Below are 21,297 nucleotides of genomic sequence, written 5' to 3'. Positions count from 1 at the left end.
GTGAAGATACTATTCTCAATGTGCCTAGAACTACTTTTAGGAAGAATCTGAACATCTGGATTTAGTGCAACAGGGAGGAAGGTGCAAAAAGTGCTCACTCTTGTTTAAGCTGGAATATATTTCAGGATCTCCTTGAAGGGAGAATCATCTGTCTGAAGTTACCACTGAAGAAATCCTGGAAAGAAGGTGCAGGCTCAAAATGGTCCCCAAGCCTCCCTTTAGTGAGAATTTTCAGAAGTTTGTCTTAGAACAAAGCCAGAGGAGAAGGTAGGATATAATTCCTCCCATTCTTGCTGATGGAAGCTTCCAACCTCTTTCCCATGAGAGATTGCAAGACTGGAATTGTCACTGAGGCAAACTGGGGGAGAAAGCACAGATAGTGTTTTTATTCCTGTTTAGGCTAGAAGTGGTTTATTCTCTATTGCTACAAAGGATAGATTCCCAGATACTAGCTTGTTAAAGGCAAGAACCACTGGGAGTTGTTTGGAAAACACATGGTCAACCCATTCCAGGGAAAATATGGAATCTGGGTTGATCCCTGGGGCTACAGCAGCTACAGCTCACATGGTTCAAAACATTGCTCTTTGTGATTGAGGGTCATGATGCAATACACTGTGCCTGCTGTTCTTCAGGCAGGATGACTTTAAAGCTAAGCTTTCTAGTAGTGACTTTAAAATTCAGCACCGTGTATGTGGTACAAGCCCTTCCCACCCCTTAGGAAAATGCTGAGTTGATTAAGACTCTGTTCACAATGGGGTTAGTGGGAAGATTTTTCCTGTTTTGAGGTATGTATTTTCTTAGTCATCTGGTATGTAGTAGTTTTTCGTTGGGGGTTGGGGGAATTCTGAATTTGTTTTCAAGAGAAGTGAACTGCTTGTAGATGTTTACTGTGTGTTTCTAAGAGGGGAAATAGTCAGGAGCTTCCTATTCTGACATGTTGCTGATTTCACTCCTCCATTTGAAAGTATTAAGAAAGACTTCAGGGCTGGGGATATAGCTCAGTCGGTAGAATGCTTGCCTTGCAAGCATAAGGCCCTGGGTTCAATCCCCAGCACCGCAAAAAAAAAATAAAAAAAAAAAAGAAAAGAAAAAGAAAGAGAGAAAGAAAGACTTCAGCAGTTCACAGAGATATGGGTATTTAATGAATAATAATTTCCAAGAAAAATTAAAACAATATAAGAAATCAGAATATGTCACATCTGATTGGAGTTATGAATCACTGTCATGTAATCAGAAAAAAAAAAACAGAGGCATTGCATGCTGATGTCTCCAAAATTATGAAATAGATCTACTGGGAGGATGGAAAAACAACAGATAAAGGTACAAAGAATCGAGGGTAGAATGTTAAACCCTCATCTCTCAACATGGGAAGCTGACAGAAAAATCTTAAAACTGGAAAACCTAGAGGGAGCAATATAAGAATCATTTGAACAATGATGATAATAATAATGATAATAATGATGATCAAGTTACTGAGAAAATTTTGACTCATTGGATCTCAGTAAGGTGTGAGCCCCAAGGCAATGTCCATAATGACAGATCACAGACCACACACTGGATATAATGATTCAGAATAGAAATAAACACACACAAAAAATACTTCATAGAACTGAAATTGTTCTCCTCTGAGGAGAAAGGAACAGGTAGAGAGAAGAGCATCAGGTATATATTTTTATGAAAAGCTTTATGGAAGTATTTGATACTTTAAAACATATATGTGTAGGTAAAACTAGAAACTAGATGCTTTTTTACAACATAGGAAACAACAATATATACACACATGCTCACCTGATCTGTGCACCAGTACCACACAGCTAAAATATTCATTCCAAACATCAGTCCTGGCCATGGAATATCCCCAGTGATGGCATCTCGGAAAAGGTGAAATGCGTCTGCCTGGGGAGTGTAGCACTGGGGGCTGATTGTCAGGTTGTCTCCCTCGATTACAGATGGGATGGCATTCATGTACTTCTCTGTAAAGCTCTCGTAGCCTCCAACTTCAGCAAAAGCTAAAAAGGCATCAGAGAAAATGAAATAGCTTATAAAATTCCAAGACACCTGATGATTATGATTACTCCTTTATAGTGGAGGTACAAGAGCATCTCCCTGCAACTTGGTAAAATCCTCAGGGGCTTCCCACAATCCATGTCTTTCTAGTTTCTCCACTGGCATCCACCATGGCTGAAGACTGATTTTCACATAATACCTAAAACAAATAATTCTTTTTTTCTTGTGGTGCTCTTTAAAGTTTTGATTTGGCATTTGTGATAAAAATAAAACCATTAGCTCACAGACAGATGTTGATGTCTTACAACCACCCAAACAGATTCAAACAAGATGATGAGCTAAGAGTTTCAGCCTAATGGAATGAGTCATCAGAAACTCCAACTCTGCTGAAAAGAACAGGAAGAAATGTTTTTCTTCCTTACTGAAAATCTGACTTTTCTGACCTTATTTGCAATTTGATTTTTTGATGCAATACTTAATTCTGTTTCTGTTCCAATAAAAAATTGAGATATGAGCAGAAATTGGAGGCAGCAGGTTAGATGTGATGAGGAAGAGTGGTCAGACTCTGCCCACTGGAGGCTGGAAAGGCTAGTTAATGTAAGCAAGAATTATAGTTGATGAATCCAGACCTCTAGTCCAGACCTCTAGGGCCACTGTGCATGAGTTCAAATGATGCAAAATATACCCACGTATCATATAATTGTACAGTTGTTGTTGACATTAATTATTTACTAATTAGTTGAACATGTACTATGTGACAAACATCGTGCAATTGTACAAAATGAATTTTCAAGGCAGGAACTCAGCCTAGTGGAAGACACAGGCAATACAAATGAATTGTTCTGTTAAAAGAAATATGATTTGTAAAAACATTACACAGTGCAATAAAACTAAAAATCAATAAGAAAAAGCTTTCAAAACTCTACACATACATGGAAATTAAACAAACTATTCAAACAGCCAATGAATCAAGGAGGAAATCAAAAGGAATGTTTAAAAATTTTTCTCGAAGCAAATGAAAATGGAAACACAATATACTAAAACTATGGGATATGGCAAAACCTGTACTGGGGGAAGTTTATAGCAATCAATGTCCACAGCAAACAGCCAGAAAGATTTCACATAAACAACCTATTGTTACTTTCAAAGAAGTAGGAAAACGGTAATGAACCAAACCCCAAGTTAGTAGAAGGAAAGAAATAATAAACATCAGAGCAGAAATAAATAAAGTGACTAAAATAAAAACATAAAAGATCAGTAAAATGTTGAGTTGATTTTTTGAAATGATAACTAAAATTGGCAAACCCATAGCTAAAATAACTAGGAAAGAGAAAGAAATAAAACTCAGATAAATAAAATCAAAGATAAATGTAGAAAGCACAACCAAAACCACAGAAATACAAAGGAGCATTCAAAATTGTTTGAGAACTAAATACTAACAAGTTTGATTACCTAGAGTAAATAGATAAATTCTGGGACATCTTGGTAAAACTGAAACATGAAGAAATAGAAAACCTGAGCAGACTAATAACCAGAATGAATTAGTGATTTAAAAAAAAAATTCTTCCACCAAAGATACTAGGCCCTTACCTTCAACCAGTTTCAAAAATCAACTCAAATGGTCTAAGATTTAAATTAAAGGCCTGACCTGAAACTATGGAACTGTTAGAAGAAAACAGAGGAAATATTATAGGATGCTGAAAATTGAATTTATAGACAAGATTCAAAAGTCACAGGAAACAAAACAAAAATGGACAAATGGAAGTACATTAAACTGAAAAAGACTCCACACAACAATAAACTAGTCATCTGAGGAAAGAGAAAATTTATAGATTGGGAGAAAATATTTGCAAACAATACATCATGCAATTGTACAAAATGAATTATTTGTATTGCAAGGGGTTAATATTTAGAACATATAAGGAACTCCAAAAACTCAATAGCCTATACAAAACAAATAAAAACAATGAACAAATATCCCAAAATCAAAACAAAACAAAAAACAAGCAACAACAACAAAAAAAAAGTGATTGAAAAGGGGGTCATAGACATAAATATACATCTCTCAAAAGAAGACATACAAATGGTCAAAAGTTATATGAAAAAATTTGCTCAAGATCAATAAGCATCAGGGAAATGCAAATCAAATCCATAGTGAGATATCACCTTATTCTAATAACAATGACTATGATCAAAAAAAATGAAAGATTATATATACCAGTGAAGATGTAGAGAAAAAGTAAAACTTGCACTGTTGAGGATGTGGAGAACAGGGAAAACTTGCCCACTGTTGGGTGGGAATGTAAATAGCCATTATGGAAAATATCAGGGAGGCTTCTTAAAAAATTAAAAATTGAACTATCATATGATCCATCAATGCCACTACTGTATACACATGCAGAGGAAATTATGTCATTATGTTGAAAAGATCACTACAGTCTCGTGCTTTTTATTAAATTTTTAAAATTATTTTATTTTATTTGTTCTAATGAGTTGTACATGACAGTAGAATGCATTTATACATTTTGATAGATCATACATAGAGTATAAGTATAATATCTCATTTTTCTGATTATACATATTGTAGGATCACACAGGTCATGCAATCATACATGTACATGAGATAATAATGTCTGTTTCACTCTACTATCATTCCTTCCCCCCATATCCCTTCTCCTCCCTACAATCCCCTCTACCTAATAAAAGTAACTCTATTCTTCCCTATCCCCCCCCATTGTGAATTAGCTTCTGCATATCAGAGAAAACATTCAGCCTTCAGTTTTGGGGTTTCGCTTATTTCACTTAACATAACATTCTCTAACTCCATCGCATTTACCAGAAAATGCCAGAATTTCATTCTCTTTAAAGCTGAGTAATATTCCATCATATATATACATATATATCCATCATATATATATTCCATCATATATATATATATATATATATATCACATTTTCTTTATCCAGTCATCTGTTGAAGAGCATCTAAGTTATTTCCATAGTTTTGCTGTTGTGAATCGAGCTGCTTTAAACATTGATGTAGCTTTGTCACTGTAGTATATTGCTTTTAAGTCCTCTGGGTATAAACTGAGGAGTGGGTAGCAGGGTCTAACTGGGTCCATTTCAAGTTTTCTGAGGAATCTCCACACTGCTTTCCATAGTGGCTGCAAAAATTTTCAGTCCCAACAGCAATATATGAGTGTACCTTTGCCCCCACATCCTTGCCAACATTTCTTGATAATTACCATTCTGATTGAGTGAGATGAAATCTTAGAGTAGTTTTGATTTGCATTTCTTTAAACGCTAGAGATGTTGAGCATTTTTTCATATATTTGTTGATTAATTGTATATCTTCTTCTCTGAAGTGTCTGTTCAGAAACTTAGTCCATTAATTGATTGGTTTGTTTCTTTGTTTTCAGTGTTACATTGTTTCCGTTCTTTTTTTTTTAATTTATTTTTATTCTAAACAAATGGGATACATGTAGTTTCTGTTTTTACATGGAGTAACAGCATACCATTTGCATATTCATAAATTTACATAGAGTAATGATGTTTGATTCATTCCATTATTTTTTCCTTCCCTCCCACCCCTCCCACCTCTCTTTTCCCTCTATACAGTCCCTCCTTCCTCCATTCTTGTCCCATTCCCACCCCCCATTAAGAGTCATCATCCGCTTATCAGTGAGACCATTCCTCTTTTGGATTTTTGAGATTGGCTTATCTTACTTAACATGATATTCTCCAATTTCATCCATTTGCCTGCAAATTCCATAACTTTATTATACTTTATACCTGAGTAATATTCCATTGTGTATATATATATACATATATATACCACAGTTTCTTTATCCATTCATCAATTGAAGGACACCTAGGTTGGTTCCATAGTCTGGCTATTGTGAATTGAGCCGCTATGAACATTGATGTGACTGTATCTCTGTAGTGTGCTGATTTTAAGTCCTTTGGGTATAGGCCCAGAAGTGGGATAGTTGGGTCAAATGGTAGGTCCATTCCAAGTTTTCTAAGGAATCTCCACACTACTTTCCAGAGTGGCTGCACTAATTTGCAGTCCCAACAGCAATGTATGAATGTACCTTTTTCCCCACATACTCACCAACATCTATTGTTGCTTGTGTTCTTGATAATCGCCATTCTAATTGGGGTGAGATGAAATCTTAGGGTAGTTTTGATTTGCATTTCTCTTATTACTAAAGATGGTGAACATTTTTTCATATATCTGTTGATTGCTTGTAGATCTTCTTCTGTGAAGTGTCTGTTCATTTCCTTAGCCCATTTGTTGATTGGGTTATTAGTATTCTTGGTGTAGAGTTTTTTGAGTTCTTTATATATTCTGGAAATTAGTGCTCTATCTGAAGTATGAGTGGCAAAGATTTTCTCCCACTCTGTAGGCTCCCTCTTTGCATTGCCGATAGTTTCCTTTGCTGAGAGAAAGCTATTTAGTTTGAATTTATCCCAGTTATTGATTCTTGCTTTTATTTCTTGTGCTATGGGTGTCCTGTTAAGGAAGTCTGATCCTAAGCCAACAAGATGAAGATTTGGACCTACTTTTTCTTCTGTAAGATGCAGGGTCTCTGGTCTGATTTCAAGGTCCTTGATCCATTGTGAGTTGAGTTTTGTGCAGGGTGAGAGATAGGGGTTTAGTTTCAATCTGTTGCATATGGATTTCCAGTTTTCCCAGCACCATTTGTTGAAGAGGCTATCTTTTCTCCATTGCATATTTTTGGCCCCTTTGTCTAGTATGAGAAAATTGTATTTATTTGGGTTTGTGTCTGTGTCCTCTATTCTGTACCATTGATCTACCTTTCTATTTTGGTGCCAATACCATGCCGTTTTTGTTACTATTGCTTTGTAGTAGAGTTGAAGTTCTGGTATTGCGATACCCCCTGATTCATTCTTCCTGCTAAGGATTCCATTAGCTATTCTGAGTTTCTTATTCTTCCAGATGAAGTTCATGATTGCTTGCTCTATTTCTGTGAGGTACGTCATTGGGATTTTAATTGGAATTGCATTGAATCTGTATAGCACTTTTGGTAGTATGGCCATTTTGACAATATTAATTCTGCCTATCCAAGAACATGGAAGATCTTTCCATCTTCTAAGGTCTTCCTCAATTTCTTTCTACAGTGTTTTGTAGTTTTCATTGTAGAGATCTTTTACCTCTTTGGTTAGATTGATACCCAAGAATTTTATTTTTTATGAGGCTATTGCAAATGGAGTTGTTTTCCTCATTTCTCTTTCAGCTGTTTCACCGCTTGGGTATAAAAATGCTGTAGATTTATGCGTGTTGATTTTATAGCCTGCTATTTTGCTGAATTCATTGATGAGGTCTAGAAGTTTTCTGGAGGAGGTTTTTGGATCCTCTAAATATAGAATCATGTCATCAGCAAATAGTGACAGCTTAAGTTCCTCTTTTCCTATTCGTATCCCTTTAATTTCTTTAGTCTGCCTAATTGCTCTGGCTAGAGTTTCGAGGACAATGTTGAATAGAAGTGGTGAAAGAGGACATCCCTGTCATGTTCCTGTTTTTAAAGGGAATGGTTTCAGTATTTCTCCATTAAGAATGATGTTGGCCATGGGCTTAGCATAAATAGCCTTTACAATGTTCAGGTATGTTCCTACAATCCCTATTTTTTCTAGAGTTTTCAGCATGAAGGGGTGTTGTATATTGTCAAATGCTTTTTCTGCATCAATTGAAATAACCATATGATTCTTATCCTTAAGTCTATTGACATGATGGATTACGTTGATTGATTTACAGATGTTAAACCATCCTTGCATTCCAGGAATGAATCCCACTTGATCATGGTGCACAATTTTCTTAATATGTTTTTGGATACGGTTTGCCAATATTTTGTTAAGGATCTTAGCATCTTTATTCATCAAGGATATTGGTCTAAAATTTTCTTTCCTTGATGTGTCTCTTCCTGGTTTGGGTATGAGGGTGATATTAGCTTCATAGAATGAGTTTGGTAGGGTACCTTCCTTTTCTATTTCCTGGAATACTTTGAGAAGTATTGGAATGAGTTCTTCTTTGAAGGTCTTGTAGAACTCAGTTGAGAATCCATATGGTCCTGGGCTTTTCTTGAATGGTAGATTTTTAATGGCTTCTTCTATTTCATTGTTTGATATTGATCTGTTTAAATCATGTATGTCCTCCTGGTTCAGTTTGGGAGGAGCATATGTCTCTAGAAATTTGTCAATATCTTCGGTACTTTTTATTTTGTTGGAATACAGATTTTCAAAGTAGCTTCTCATTATGTTCTGTATCTCAGTGGGGTCTGTTGTGATATTTCCTTTTGCATCATGTATTTTAGTAATTTGAGTCTTCTCTCTCCTTCTCTTTGTTAGTGTGGCTAAGGGTTTATCTATTTTGTTTACTTTCTCAACGAACCAACTTTTTGTTTTGTCAATTTTTTGAATAGTTTCTTTTCTTTCAATTTCATTGATTTGAGCTCTGATTTTAATTATTTCCTGTGTTCTACTACTTTTGTTGTTATTCTGTTCTTCTTTTTCTAGGGCTTTGAGCTGTAATGTTAGGTCATTTAATTGTTGACTTTTCATTCTTTTCTGGAATGCGTTCCATGCAATGAATTTTCCTCTTAGTACCGCTTTTATACTGTCCCAGAGATTTTGATATGTTGTATCATCATTCTCATTGACCTCTAAGAATTTTTTAATCTCCTCCCTGATGTTTTTTGTTATCCATGTTTCATTCAATAGCATATTATTTAGTCTCCAAGTGTTGGAGTAATTTCCTTTTTTTACTTTGTCATTGATTTCTACTCTCAGTCCATTATGATCTGATAGAACACAAGGCAGTATCTCTATTTTTTTGCATTTCCTAATGGCTGCTTTGTGGCATAATATATGGTCTATTTTTGAGAACGTTCCAGTGCTGCTGAGAAGAAAGTGAATCCGCTCATTGATGGATGGAATATTCTATATATGCCTATTAAGTCTAGGGTATTAATTGTATTATTGAGTTCTATGGTTTCTTTGGTTGGATTTTGTTTGGAAGATCTATCTAGTGGTCACAGTGGTACGTTAAAGTCGCCCAGAATTATTGTGTTGTGGTCTATGTGATTCTTGAAATTGAGAACGATTTGTTTGATGTACAGAGATGCACCATTGTTTGGGGCATAAATATTTACTATTGTTATGTCTTCCTGATTTATGGTTCCCTTAAGCAGTATGAAATGTCCTTCTTTATCCCTTCTGACTAACTTTGGCTTGAAGTCCATTTTATCTGATATAAGGATGGAAACCTCGCTTTTTTACTGGGTCCATGTGCATGGTAGGTTTTTTCCCATCCTTTCACCTTTAGTCTGTGGATGTCTTTTTCTATGAGATGAGTCTCTTGCAGGCAGCATATTGTTGGGTCTTTCTTTTTAATCCATTCTGCCAGTCTATGTCTTTTGATTGCTGAGTTTAGGCCATTAACATTCAGGGTTATTATTGAGAAATGATTTGTATTCCCAGTCATTTGGCTTATTTTTGGTTTTTAAGTTGGCTTGGTTTCTCCTTTGAGTGGTTTTTCTCTAAGGTAGTTCCTCCCTTTGCTGACCTCCATTGTTGTTATGTTTCCATTCTTTACACAGCCTATATATTAATGCTTTATCTGAGGTGCATGTGGTAAAGATTTTCTCCCAATCTGTTGACTCTCTCTTTACATTATTGATTGTTTCTTTTGCTGAGAAGAAACGTTTCAGATTGAGTCCATCCCATTTATTGATTCTTTTTTTATTGTAAATGAATTGGATATCTGTTGTTTCTCTGTACATGGAGTAAAAGCATACCATTTGTGTAATCATAACTTTACATAGGGTAATGTTGTTTGATTCATTCTGTTATTTTTTCCCTTCCCCCCGACCCCTGCCACCCCTCTTTTCCCTCCATACAGTTCTTCCTTCCTCCATTCTTGCACCCCTCCCTAACCCTAACCCTAACACTAACCCCTCCCACCCCCCCATTATGTGTCATCATCCCCTTATCAGTGAGATCATTTGCCTTTTGGTTTTTTAAGATTGGCTTATTTCACTTAGTATGATATTCTCCAATTTCATCCATTTGCCTGCAAATGCCATAATTTTATCATTTTCATGGCTGAGTAATGTTCCATTGTATATATATCACAGTTTCTTTATCCATTCATCAATTGAAGGACATCAAGGTTGGTTCCACAATCTGGCTATGGTGAATTGAGCTGCTATGAACATTGCTGTGGCTGTATCTCTGTAGTATGCTGATTTTAAGTCCTTTGGGTATAGGCCAAGAAGTGGGATAGCTGGGTCAAATGGTGGTTGCATTCCAAGCTTTCTGAGGAATCTCCACACTGCTTTCCAGAGTGGCTGCACTAATTTGCAGCCCCACCAGCAATGTATGAGTGTACCTTTTTCCCCACATTCTCACCAACATCTATTGTTGCTTGTGTTCTTGATAATCGCCATTCTAATTGGGGTGAGATGGAATCTTAGGGTAGTTTTGATTTGCATTTCTCTTATTACTAGAGATGTTGAACATTTTTTCATGTATCTGTTGATTGCTTGTAGATCTTCTTCTGTGAAGTGTCTATTCATTTCCTTAGCCCATTAGTTGATTGGATTATTTGTATTCTTGGTGTAGAGATTTTTGAGTTCTTCATATATTCTGGAAATTAGTGCTCTATCTGAAGTATGAGTGGCATAGATTTTCTCCCACTCTGTAGGCTCTCTCTTCACATTACTGATAGTTTCCTTTGCTGAGAGAAAGCTTTTGAGTTTGAATCTATCCCAGTTGTTGATTCCTGCTTTTATTTCTTGTGCTATGGGAGTCCTGTTAAGGAAGTCTGATCCTAAGCCAACATGTTGAAGATTTGGACCTACTTTTTCTTCTATAAGATGAAGGGTCTCTGGTCTGATTCCAAGATCCATGATCCATTTTGTGTTGAGTTTTGTGCAGGGTGAGAGACAGGGGTTTAGTTTCATTCTGTGGCATACTGTTTTCCAGTTTTCCCAGCACCATTTGTTGAAGAGGCTATCTTTTCTCCATTGCATATTTTTGGCCCCTTTGTCTAGTATGAGAAAATTGTATTTATTTGGGTTTGTGTCCGTGTCCTCTATTCTGTACCATTGATCTACCTATTCTGGTACCAATACCATGCCATTTTTGTTACTATTGCTTTGTAGTAGAGTTGAAGTTCTGGTATTGCAATACCCACTGCTTCACTCTTTCTGCTAGGGATTGATTTAGCTATTCTGGGTTTCTTATTCTTCCAGATGAATTTCATAATTGCTTGCTCTATTTCTGTAAGGTACGTCATCGGGATTTTAATTGGAATTGCATTGAATCTGTATAGCACTTTTGGTAGTATGGGCATTTTGACAATATTACTTCTGCCTATCCAAGAACATGGGAGATCTTTCCATCTTCTACGGTTTTCTTTAATTTCTTTCTTTAGTGTACTGTAGTTCTCATTGTAGAGGTCTTTCACCTCTTTTGTGAGATGGATTCCCAAGTATTTTATTTTTTTCGATGCTATTGTGAATGGGGTAGTTTTCCTAACTTCTCTTTCTGAAGATTCATCACTTATGTATAAAAATGCATGGATGTGTGAGCATTGATCTTGTAACCTGCTACTTTACTGAATTCAATTATGAGTTCTAAAAGTTTTCTGGTGGAATTTCCAGGTTCCTCTAAATATATAATCATGTCATCAGCAAACAGGGATAGTTTGAGTTTTTCTTTTCCTATTCGTATCCCTTTAATTTCTTTGGTTTGTCTAATTGCTCTGACTAGAGTTTCAAGGATGATGTTGAATAGAAATGGTGAAAGAGGGCATCCCTGCCTTGTTCCAGTTTTTAGGGGGAATGCTTTCAATTTTTCACCATTTAGAATAATATCAGCCATGGGCTTAGCGTAGATGGCCTTTACAATGTTAAGGAATGTTCCCACTACCCCACTTTTTTCTAGTGTTTTGAGCATGAAGGGATGCTGTATTTTATTGAATGCTTTTTCTGCATCTATTGAAATAATCATGTGATTCTTAACTTTAAGTCTTTTGATATGGTGAATGACATTTATTGATTTCCGGATGTTGAACCAACCTTGCATCCCTGGGATGAAACCCACTTGATCATGGTGCACTATCTTTTTAATATATTTTTGTATGCGATTTGCTAAAATTCTGTTGAGAATTTTTGCGTCGATGTTCATTAAGGATGTTGGTCCGAAATTTTCTTTCCTCAATATGTCTCTGTCTGGTTTAGGTATCAGTGTGATATTGGCTTCATAGAATGAGTTTGGGAGGGTTCCCTCCTCTTCTATTTTATGGAATACTTTGAGAAGTATTGGAATGAGCTCTTCTTTAAAGGTTTTGTAGAACTCAGCTGAGAACCCATCTGGTCCCGGACTTTTCTTTGTTGGTAGTCTTTTGATGACCTCTTCTATTTCATTGCTTGAAATTTATTTTTTTAAGTTGTGTATGTCCTCCTGGTTCAGTTTAGGCAATTCATATGTCTCTAGAAACCTGTTAATGTCTTCAAATTTTTCTATTTTTTGGAGTATCGATTTTCAAAATAGCTTCTAATTATGTTTTGTATTTCACTCATGTCTGTAGTGGTATTTCCTTGTTCATTCCGAATTTTAGTAATTTGAGTTTTCTCTCTCTTTCTCTTTGTTAGTGTGGCTAAGGGTTTATCAATTTTGTTTATTTTTTCAATGAACCAACTCTTTATTTTGTTAATTTTTTTGATTGTTTCTTTTGTTTCAATTTTGTTGATTTCTGCTCTGAGTTTAACTATTTCCTGTCTTCTACTATTTTTGGTGTTGGTCTGCTCTTCTTTTTCTAGGACTTTGAGCTATAGTGTTAAGTTGTTTATTTGTTGATTTTTACTTGTTTTGTTGAATGTGCTCCATGAAATAAATCTTCCTCTAAGTACTGCTTTCATAGTGTCCCAGAGATTTTGATATAATGTGTCTTTGCTCTCGTTAACTTCTGAAAATTTTTTTATTTCCCTCCTGATGTCTTCTGTCATCCGTTCATCATATAATAGCGTATTATTTAATCTCCAGGTATTGGAGAAATTTCTGTTGTTTATTCTGTCATTTATTTCTAATTTCAATCCATTATGATCTGATAGAATACAAGGTAGTATCTCTATCTTCTTGTATTTGTTAACAGTAGCTTTGTGGCATAAAATATGGTCTCTTTTAGAGAAGGATCCATGTGCTGCTGAGAAGAAAATGTATCCCTTCTTTGTTGGATGGTATATCCTATATATGTCCGTACGTCTAAATTATTGATTGTGTTATTGAGATCTATGGTTTCTTTATTCAATTTTTGTTTGGAAGATCTATCCAGTGGTGAGAGAGGTGTGTTAAAATTGCCCAGTATTATCATGTTGTGGTCTATTTGATTTCTGGAATTGAGAAGGATTTGTTCGACGTACATGGATGAGCCAATGTTCAGGGCATAGATGTTTATGATTGTTAGGTCTTGTTTATTTATGCTTCCCTTAAGCAGTATGTAATGTCCTTCTTTATCCCTTCTGACTAGTTTTGGCTTGAAGTCCACATTATCTGAAATGAGGATGGATACTCCAGCTTTTTTGCTGTGTCCGTGTGCATGGTATGTTTTTTCCCATCCTTTCACCTTTAGTCTGTGAGTATCTCTTTCTATGAGGTGAGTTTCTTGCAGGCAGCATATTGTTGGATTTTTCTTCTTAATACAATCTGCCAATCTATGTCTTTTGATTGATGAGTTCAGGCCATTAACATTCAGGGTTATTATTGTGATATGATATGATACTTTGCTGAGAATGTTCTGTAATGCTGGCTTTCTTTTTGTAAATTCCTTTAGCTTTTGTTTATCATGGAAGGATTTTATTTTGTCGTCAAATCTGAAAGTAAGTTTTGCTGGGTATAAGATTCTTGGTTGTCATCCATTTTCTTTCAGGGCTTGAAAAATGTTGTTCCAGGCCCTTCTAGCTTTTAGGGTCCAGATTGAAAAATCTGCTGAAATTCTTATTGGTTTCCCCCTGAATGTAATTTGATTCTTTTCTCTCACAGTCTTTAAAATTCTGTCTTTATTTTGTATGTTAGGTATTTTCATTATAATGTGCTTGGTGTGGGTCTGTTGTAATTTTGTATTTTTGGGGTCCTATAAGCCTCTTGTACTTGGTTTTCCATTTCATTCTTCAGATTGGGAAATTTTCTGATAATATTTCATTGAATAGATTGTTCATTCCTTTGGTTTGTTTCTCTAAGCCTTCCTCAATCCCAATAATTCTTAAATTTGGCCTTTTCATGATATCCCATAATTCTTATAGATTCAGTTCATGATTTCTTATCATATTCTCTGTTTGGTCAATTTTGTTTTCAAGATTAAATATTTTGTCTTCAATGTCTAAGGTTCTGTCTTCCAGGTGTTCTATCCTATTGGTTATGCTTTCTATGGAATTTTTAACTTGGTTTATTATATCCTTCATTTCAAGGATTTCCGTTTTGTTTTTTTTTTTTTCAGTATCTCTATTTATTGAAATGATCTTTTGCTTCCCATATTTGCTCTTTTAACTGTTGATTGGTGCAATCATTTAATGTCTGCATTTGCTCTTTCATCTCTTCCTTCAATGCCTGCATTTGCTCTTTCATCTCCTCGTTTGCTTCCCTGATTGTTTTAATTATGTACATTCTGCACTCCCTTTCTGACATTTCTTCTGCTGTGCTGTCATTGGGTTTTATTGATATAGTATCTAGGTTTGTTTGGGACATTTTCTTCCCTTGTTTTCTCATATTGGTCAGATATCAGTGGGACTCTGAGATATTGCAGATTTCCTCTATTGGCTTATAGTGTCCCTGTAGATTTCCAGTATATCACCTCCCAGCCTTCAGTAGTCTTACGTCTTGGAGGAACTTGATAATGCAGTGCTTCCGAAGAAAGCTGTCCTTAGCCCACTACTGGGTCCAGGCTGGGGACTGGTTCTGCATGGAAATCCTCTCACTGGGCGGTCCTTCTCCTAGAAGCTGGCTATAGACAGGGCCTGCTCCACCTGAGAGAGCCAGGCTGCTTGGGGAAAGCCTGTCCCTGTCCTGCCTTGGTCCCAGAAGCCACCTGCGGGCCGGGGTCCACCGCTGGGTCCAGGGCTTGGGGTTGGCTCTGTGCGGAAAAGCTCTCACTAGGCAGGCCTGCTCCCAGAAGCTGGTTGTGGATCGCGCCTGCCGCCGAAGGGAGCCAGGCTACTTGGGGAAGTCTCTCTGCCTTGCCCTGGTCGGAGAAGCTCCCTGTGGGCCCGGCCTGCCCCTGGGTCCACGGCTTGGGGTTGGCTCTGTGCGGAAACGCTCTCACTGGGTGGGCCTGCTCTGAGAACCTGTCTGTAGACTGGGCCTGCCATGGGAGGAAGCAGGGCTGCTTGGGTAAGTCTCTCACTGCCCTGCCCTGGTTCAAGAAGCCTGCGGGCCGGGGCCCCCTGCTGGGTTCAGGGCTTGGGGTTGGCTCTGTGCAGAAACGCTCTCACTGAGCGTCCTGCTCCAAGATGCTGGCTGTGGATCGAGCCTGCTGCCGGAGAGAGCAGGGCTGCTTGGGGAAGACTCTCACTGCCCTGCCCTGCTCCAAGAAGCTGCCCCTGTCCGGGCCTGTCCCCCCGGCCCAGCTTCACCCGGTGGGAGAGACTCACCCCATGGCTCTATGTTGGTCCGAGTTTCTCAATACCTCCCCTTCTTGAATCCTGAGTTCTGGAGTGACGGGAGATGCAGTCACCCTCTAGTCCACCATCTTGGATCTTCTGTTCCATTTATTGATTCTTGATTTAACTTCTTGTGCTTTAGGGGTCTTGTTAAGGAACTCAGGTCCTGGGATGACATGGTGAAGATTTGGGTCTGGTTTTTCTTCTAGTAGTCACAGGGTCTCTGTTCTAGTGCCTAAGTCTTTGATCCACGGTGAGTTGTGTTGAATGCAGGGTGAGAAATAAGGGTTTCTTACAGCACTATTTACTATAGCTAAGAAATGGAAACAACAAACAAATGGATAAAGACACATGATATGTGTGCACAACAGAATGCTATTTATATCATTTATTCATGAAAAGGAATAACATCCTGTCCTTTGTGGCAACATGGACAGATCTGGAGATCATTCATTAAATGAAATAATTAGGGCACAGAAAGACATATACCATGTGATCTTATGCATATGTAGAATGCACAATATTCAATCTCATAGAAATCTGGAGGAGAATGGTGGTTACCAGACACTAGAGAAAGTAAGGTGTGGGGTGATGAGGAAAGGATGATCAATGGATACTGTTACAATTAGATAGGAGTAAGAAGTTCTGGTGTACACAGTAGGATGACTGTAGAAAACAATTGTCTATTGTATATTTCAAAAGCTAATATAAACATTTTTAATATGTCCCTAAAAATTGAGAATATAGATACATTTAACATTTTAGGCATTACATAATGTATAAATGTATTGAAGCATCACATGTTGTACCTCATTAATATATATGATTTTGTTTTTTTATGTGTCAGTTAAAATAAAATTTAAAATATATGAGTTAAACTAAGATATATATAGTCTTCTTTATTCTAGAAGGAGAAATGAGGTTTAGAGTTATGGATAACAGGGAGTGCACCACTGGGTCCAGAATTCACAGAACTGTGTTCAAAACAGCACGGAAGTTTCTGACTAACTAATTAGACACTGAATAAGGAAGTGGTATTAGCAGTTGCCTCTTGTAGCATTACTGTGCAAAAGAAACTTTACACATTGATGAAACTTTTCTATATCTGTGCTGTTTCATCTGGTAGCCATGTGACAAACATTTAGAACTTGGAATATGGTTTGGAAAATGAGGAACTGAATTTTCATTTTACTTAATTTTAACATAAATAATCTCAATTGGTTAATGACATTCATATAGTATTCAAATCATCAAGTACTATTGTAGACTTTATTTTCTTTGCATTTATATCTGTGTGTCATCCTTGGAGAAAAATAAGACAGTAACATACCATGTCCCTGAAGTATCCCTCTCTGTTCCCAACAACCTAAGTTAAAACTGAACCTGGGCCAGAATATCCATATAAATATTACTTCAAAGGACACGGATTTTACTCTCCTGTGTGCTGGGAATGATAGCAAGATAGCATTATCTGTAGAAAGTTGATTTCTTCCATGGACACCAAGTTCTTGGGATGTTGCTTATACAATAGAACAATGCAAGCTAAGCTAGTGATGCCACTGCTTATGTAGCCTAACTTATCAAACCTCTCTCCCTGTGGAAACTAGTGCAGAATTGAGGGCAATGTGTAGAGGCAACCTGCCACTCATCCAGCTGTATGTCACTAACAAGGCATTATGAATGATGACCATGATACTTTCCAGAGTAAGTATAGTAAGGGATGGAAGCATTACCTGGCAAAACACCAGGAGGGATGGAGGTGCTACCTGTCTTACCTGTTGCCCCTGAACTTTCCCTGTAAAACTTTTTCAAGAAATCCGACATCTCACATGCCATCTCCAGGTACTTTCTTTGATCTCTAAGCAACCTAATATACTGCCCTAGCACAGCTGGGTATGAACAGTACAATCAGTTTTGAATCATGTATTTTCAAACTCTTTGATTAGGCACATGCATATTGTCATTTTTTCAGTATGTAGTGCAGCTTGACCATTTGGAACATGGTAACTTCAAGAAAGGGAGAAACATTTATTTGCACCTTATATTCTTTTACTATGCATATGAATTCTTATGTAGAGATTAATTAATACAATAAAAACCAAAAATGATCAAGCTGTACATTAGATTCAACAATATTGTTAGTTTTCATTACTCGAGAGAAAAAAGTGAAAGTAATCAAGGAAAACTCCAACCTGGGTTTACATATTTCAATAATATGTTAGGTAGTGCATTTTAATGGATTTATTCCAAAAGAATTGAGGATTACATTTTTCCTAGTATGGAATCCTCCATTTCATGAAAATTCTATGTAACTCAAAGGTTTATATGCTTTGAATCAAATGCACCAGTATTGGTCTAATTCTGGTAATTTATTAGTACTGATTTTGTCCATTCTGCACACAAAGAAATTAAGGTTAAATAATGTAAGTTAGGTGATAATTTTATGAAGGAAGTAAAGTTCTTTTCCCCATTTTCTCATGCTGAGATAATAAAGCAAGAATGGACTCAGGCATATATTTCCATAGCGGGAATAATACAAATGATAGGAAAATATAACCCAATAGAACTGGGAGGCAGTAATAAAGATCAGACAAACAGAAATAAGTCCTATAACAAATCTACAGAGTGTAAGGCTGTGAATACTGTCATCACTTACCAAACCCCATGAGAATAAAAGAGCCAATCAACATGATGATAGCCTGGAGGGTGTCTGTGTAAATCACTGAGGCCAAGCCCCCTGTGAAGAGAAAGAAGAGTCCCAGGTCATCTTATCCATGTGTACTCATCTATATACCTTTACCACTGGGTTCCCAGCTACTCAAACCATGGAAATGACTCACCGTAAACATATCAAAAGCTCTTGGCTGAGCCACAAGCTTGCCTTTATGCTCCTATTTGTCCTGATTTAAAGTTTCTATGAATCAGAGTAGAGTTCCATCTTCGTGTGAATTTTTAAATGTTAAGTAGAAGGAAATTTTTATTATCTCAAAAGTTTCCCTGAGCAATTTCTGAATTCCTCTCATTTAACAAAATATATGTGCTCTCAAAAAAAAATCTATCAAAATGTTTTTACTCTGGTGTTATGACATATCATTGTTCCATTAGCTGAATACCTGAAACACTTATTTACTTGTGTTTTGCAGCAATATTAAACAACAACAGCAACAACAAAAAAACACAATTTTTTTTAGAATAAGAATTTTTTGGGTTCTTTTTACTTATACATGAAAATAGAATTTGTTTTGACATAATTATTAAAGTGTTAAATACAATTTGTTCTAATTCAGTCCCCAGAACTCCCCTTTCCCCTTCCCTTCCCTTCTTCCCACCCCGTTCCCTTCTCTCTATTCTACTGATCTTTCTGCTATTTACTTATAGATCTTTTTAATTAGTGTCTTGTGGATGTACATGATGTGAGGGTCTCTGTGGTTTATTCATATGTGTACATGGGAATATTAGGTCAGATTCATTCCACTGTCTTCCCCTATCCCATTCCTCCTCTCTTCCTTTCATTCCCCCTTCTACTTCACTGGTCTTTCTTCTATTCTTTTTTCTTCTGCATCTCCTTATTTTGAGTTAGCTTCCACATATCAGAGAAAACATTCAACCTCTAACTTTGGGGAACTGGCTTATTTCACTTAGTATTATAGTCTCCAGTTCCATCCATTTACCAGCAAATGCCATGAAGTCATTCTTCTTTATGGCTCTGTAAAGCTCCATTGAAAACACAATTTTTTTTTCCAATTCTAGATACACTAGATTTTTGAAAGGTATTTCCTTTATGAAAATGTCAGGAGGGACCAATAATTATGTGGAAAACAAGAGAGTAAGGCCTTTATCTCTCCTATCATTGAAATATACACTCAGTCTAAAAAAGGAGCTCCAGGGCCAACACCCCAGCAGAGAAGCTGAGGTCAACATCAAATTTTAAATATTTAAAGTGGATACAAAACTATTTCCACAATGCAGACAATTAAGTTTGTTGTGGGCAATGGTGCTATTAGTAAAACGTGCCTTCTGTTATCCTACACAACAAACAAATTTCCATCAGAATATGTACCGTTATGGACAACTATGCAGTCACAGTTATGATTGGTGGAGAGCCATGGACTCTTGAGCATTTAGATACAGCAGGGCAAGAGGATTGTGACAGACTATAACTGCTGAGTTATCCACAAACAGATGTATATCTGCTTTTCAGTAGACTCTCCATCTTCATTCAAAATGTGAAAGAAAAGTGGGTGTCTAAGATACAGCTCTCCAAAGACTCCTTTCTTCTTGTTAGGACCAAATTGATCTCAGAGGTGAACTCCTCTACTATTGAGAAACTTGCTGAGAACAAGCAGAAGCCTATCACTCCAGAGACTGCTCACAAGCTGACCCCGGATCTGAAGGATGTCAAGAATGTGGAGTGCTCTGCACTCACACAGAAAGGCCTATAGAATGTGTTTGATGAAGCAATATCGGCTGCCCTGAGCCTCTAGAACCAAAAAAGACCCACAGGTACACGCTGCTATGACCGCTCCAGAGTTCTATCTGTGCCAATCTGGTGGTGTCATCATACTGAAAGCAATATTTAAATCAAACTGAAGATTAAAAATTAAAATTTGTTTCTATGATAATGACAAATGCCCCACACCTACCCACATGCACTCGTGTGAGACAAGACCCCTATGTATGGCCCCTGCTCTCTCTCCCACTTACTGGTTAATTTTAAGTAAATGTGTATTGTCAGAAAAGTGATCAGCACTAGTTTTTGTTTTGTTACTTTTAAAAAAACATTTTTTTCTGTTGTTATTTGAAAGTAAGGCATGCTTCTGATGACTATGTAACGGATTAACTTGTTGAAGTTCATTCCCTGGATTGAACCTAGAGAGTAATCTGAGACATTTTAATGGCTTTTTGTTGTTGTTCTTCTTCTTCATTTGAGGGGAAGGGTAGAGTAGTGTGGGGAGTTGTTTTTTAGTCTTCTCTTTTTGATTCTTAACCAGCGGACAGCCTTTCATTGATGAGGATAGATTGATTCCACATTCCACTTCCTAGATCTAGTAGAGATGTGTTCCCACCTGGACCTTTTAGAAAAGGTAGCACAGTAAATGCCTCATTTAATAACAGAATTCTTTTTTGAAGTTGTCTTTTCTCTTCACCCTTGAGTAGATCCAGTATTTGATGAAACTCATGAAAATGGGTGACAGTCATCTTTTCTAAAATGTACTTTATATATGACTGTGACTTTCAAGAAAATCTGCTTGCCACTTGCTGATTTTTCTTTGGTGGAGGGGTTAATTTCTAACTTCTTTCATTGACAAATGCATAGAAGTATTGCATCTTTGGAAATAAACCAATTGGATTGAGTTTGTAATTTAAAAAGAATTTTTCCCTGTCAGTCATTGTCTTACATAACAGATTTGCAACTCAAAAATGTGTGGTGCTCCTAGAATCCAGCATAAAACCTGGCATGTAGAAGAAATATGAGGGATGGTGCTAGAAGACAGGTGCCAGTGGGATGATTGACGTCCTTTCAGGTTTGAAGATGTAGGCCTGCTCCACTAAGAAGCAGGGGTAGATGGGATGGGAAGAACACTTAACAGCAAGGGGACTAGTCAGAGAAT

At 36.8% G+C, this 21,297-nt stretch overlaps 1 protein-coding gene and 1 pseudogene across 2 annotated transcripts in view; one reads left to right on the top strand and one right to left on the bottom strand.

The window, feature by feature from the left end:
* Positions 1-21,297, bottom strand: part of LOC306667238 (solute carrier family 5 member 4-like) — a gene marked incomplete at both ends in the record, with an annotated part of 90,098 nt that overhangs the window by 22,326 nt on the left and 46,475 nt on the right. The window contains 2 exons of the mRNA XM_079149714.1: positions 1,789-2,009; positions 18,342-18,422. Coding sequence (XP_079005840.1) covers positions 1,789-2,009; positions 18,342-18,422 — 302 coding nt within the window. The remainder of the gene's footprint in view (positions 1-1,788; positions 2,010-18,341; positions 18,423-21,297) is intronic.
* LOC306667264 (cell division control protein 42 homolog) lies at positions 19,614-20,138 on the top strand (annotated as a pseudogene). Its single transcript has one exon. The product of its transcript is annotated as a cell division control protein 42 homolog (transcript).

Source organism: Sciurus vulgaris (genome assembly GCF_902686455.1).
Source record: "Sciurus vulgaris genome assembly, chromosome: 8".
Lineage (NCBI taxonomy): Eukaryota > Metazoa > Chordata > Mammalia > Rodentia > Sciuridae > Sciurus > Sciurus vulgaris.
The sequence above is the reverse complement of the archived record's forward strand: the minus strand, read 5'-3'. Positions and strand labels throughout refer to the sequence as shown.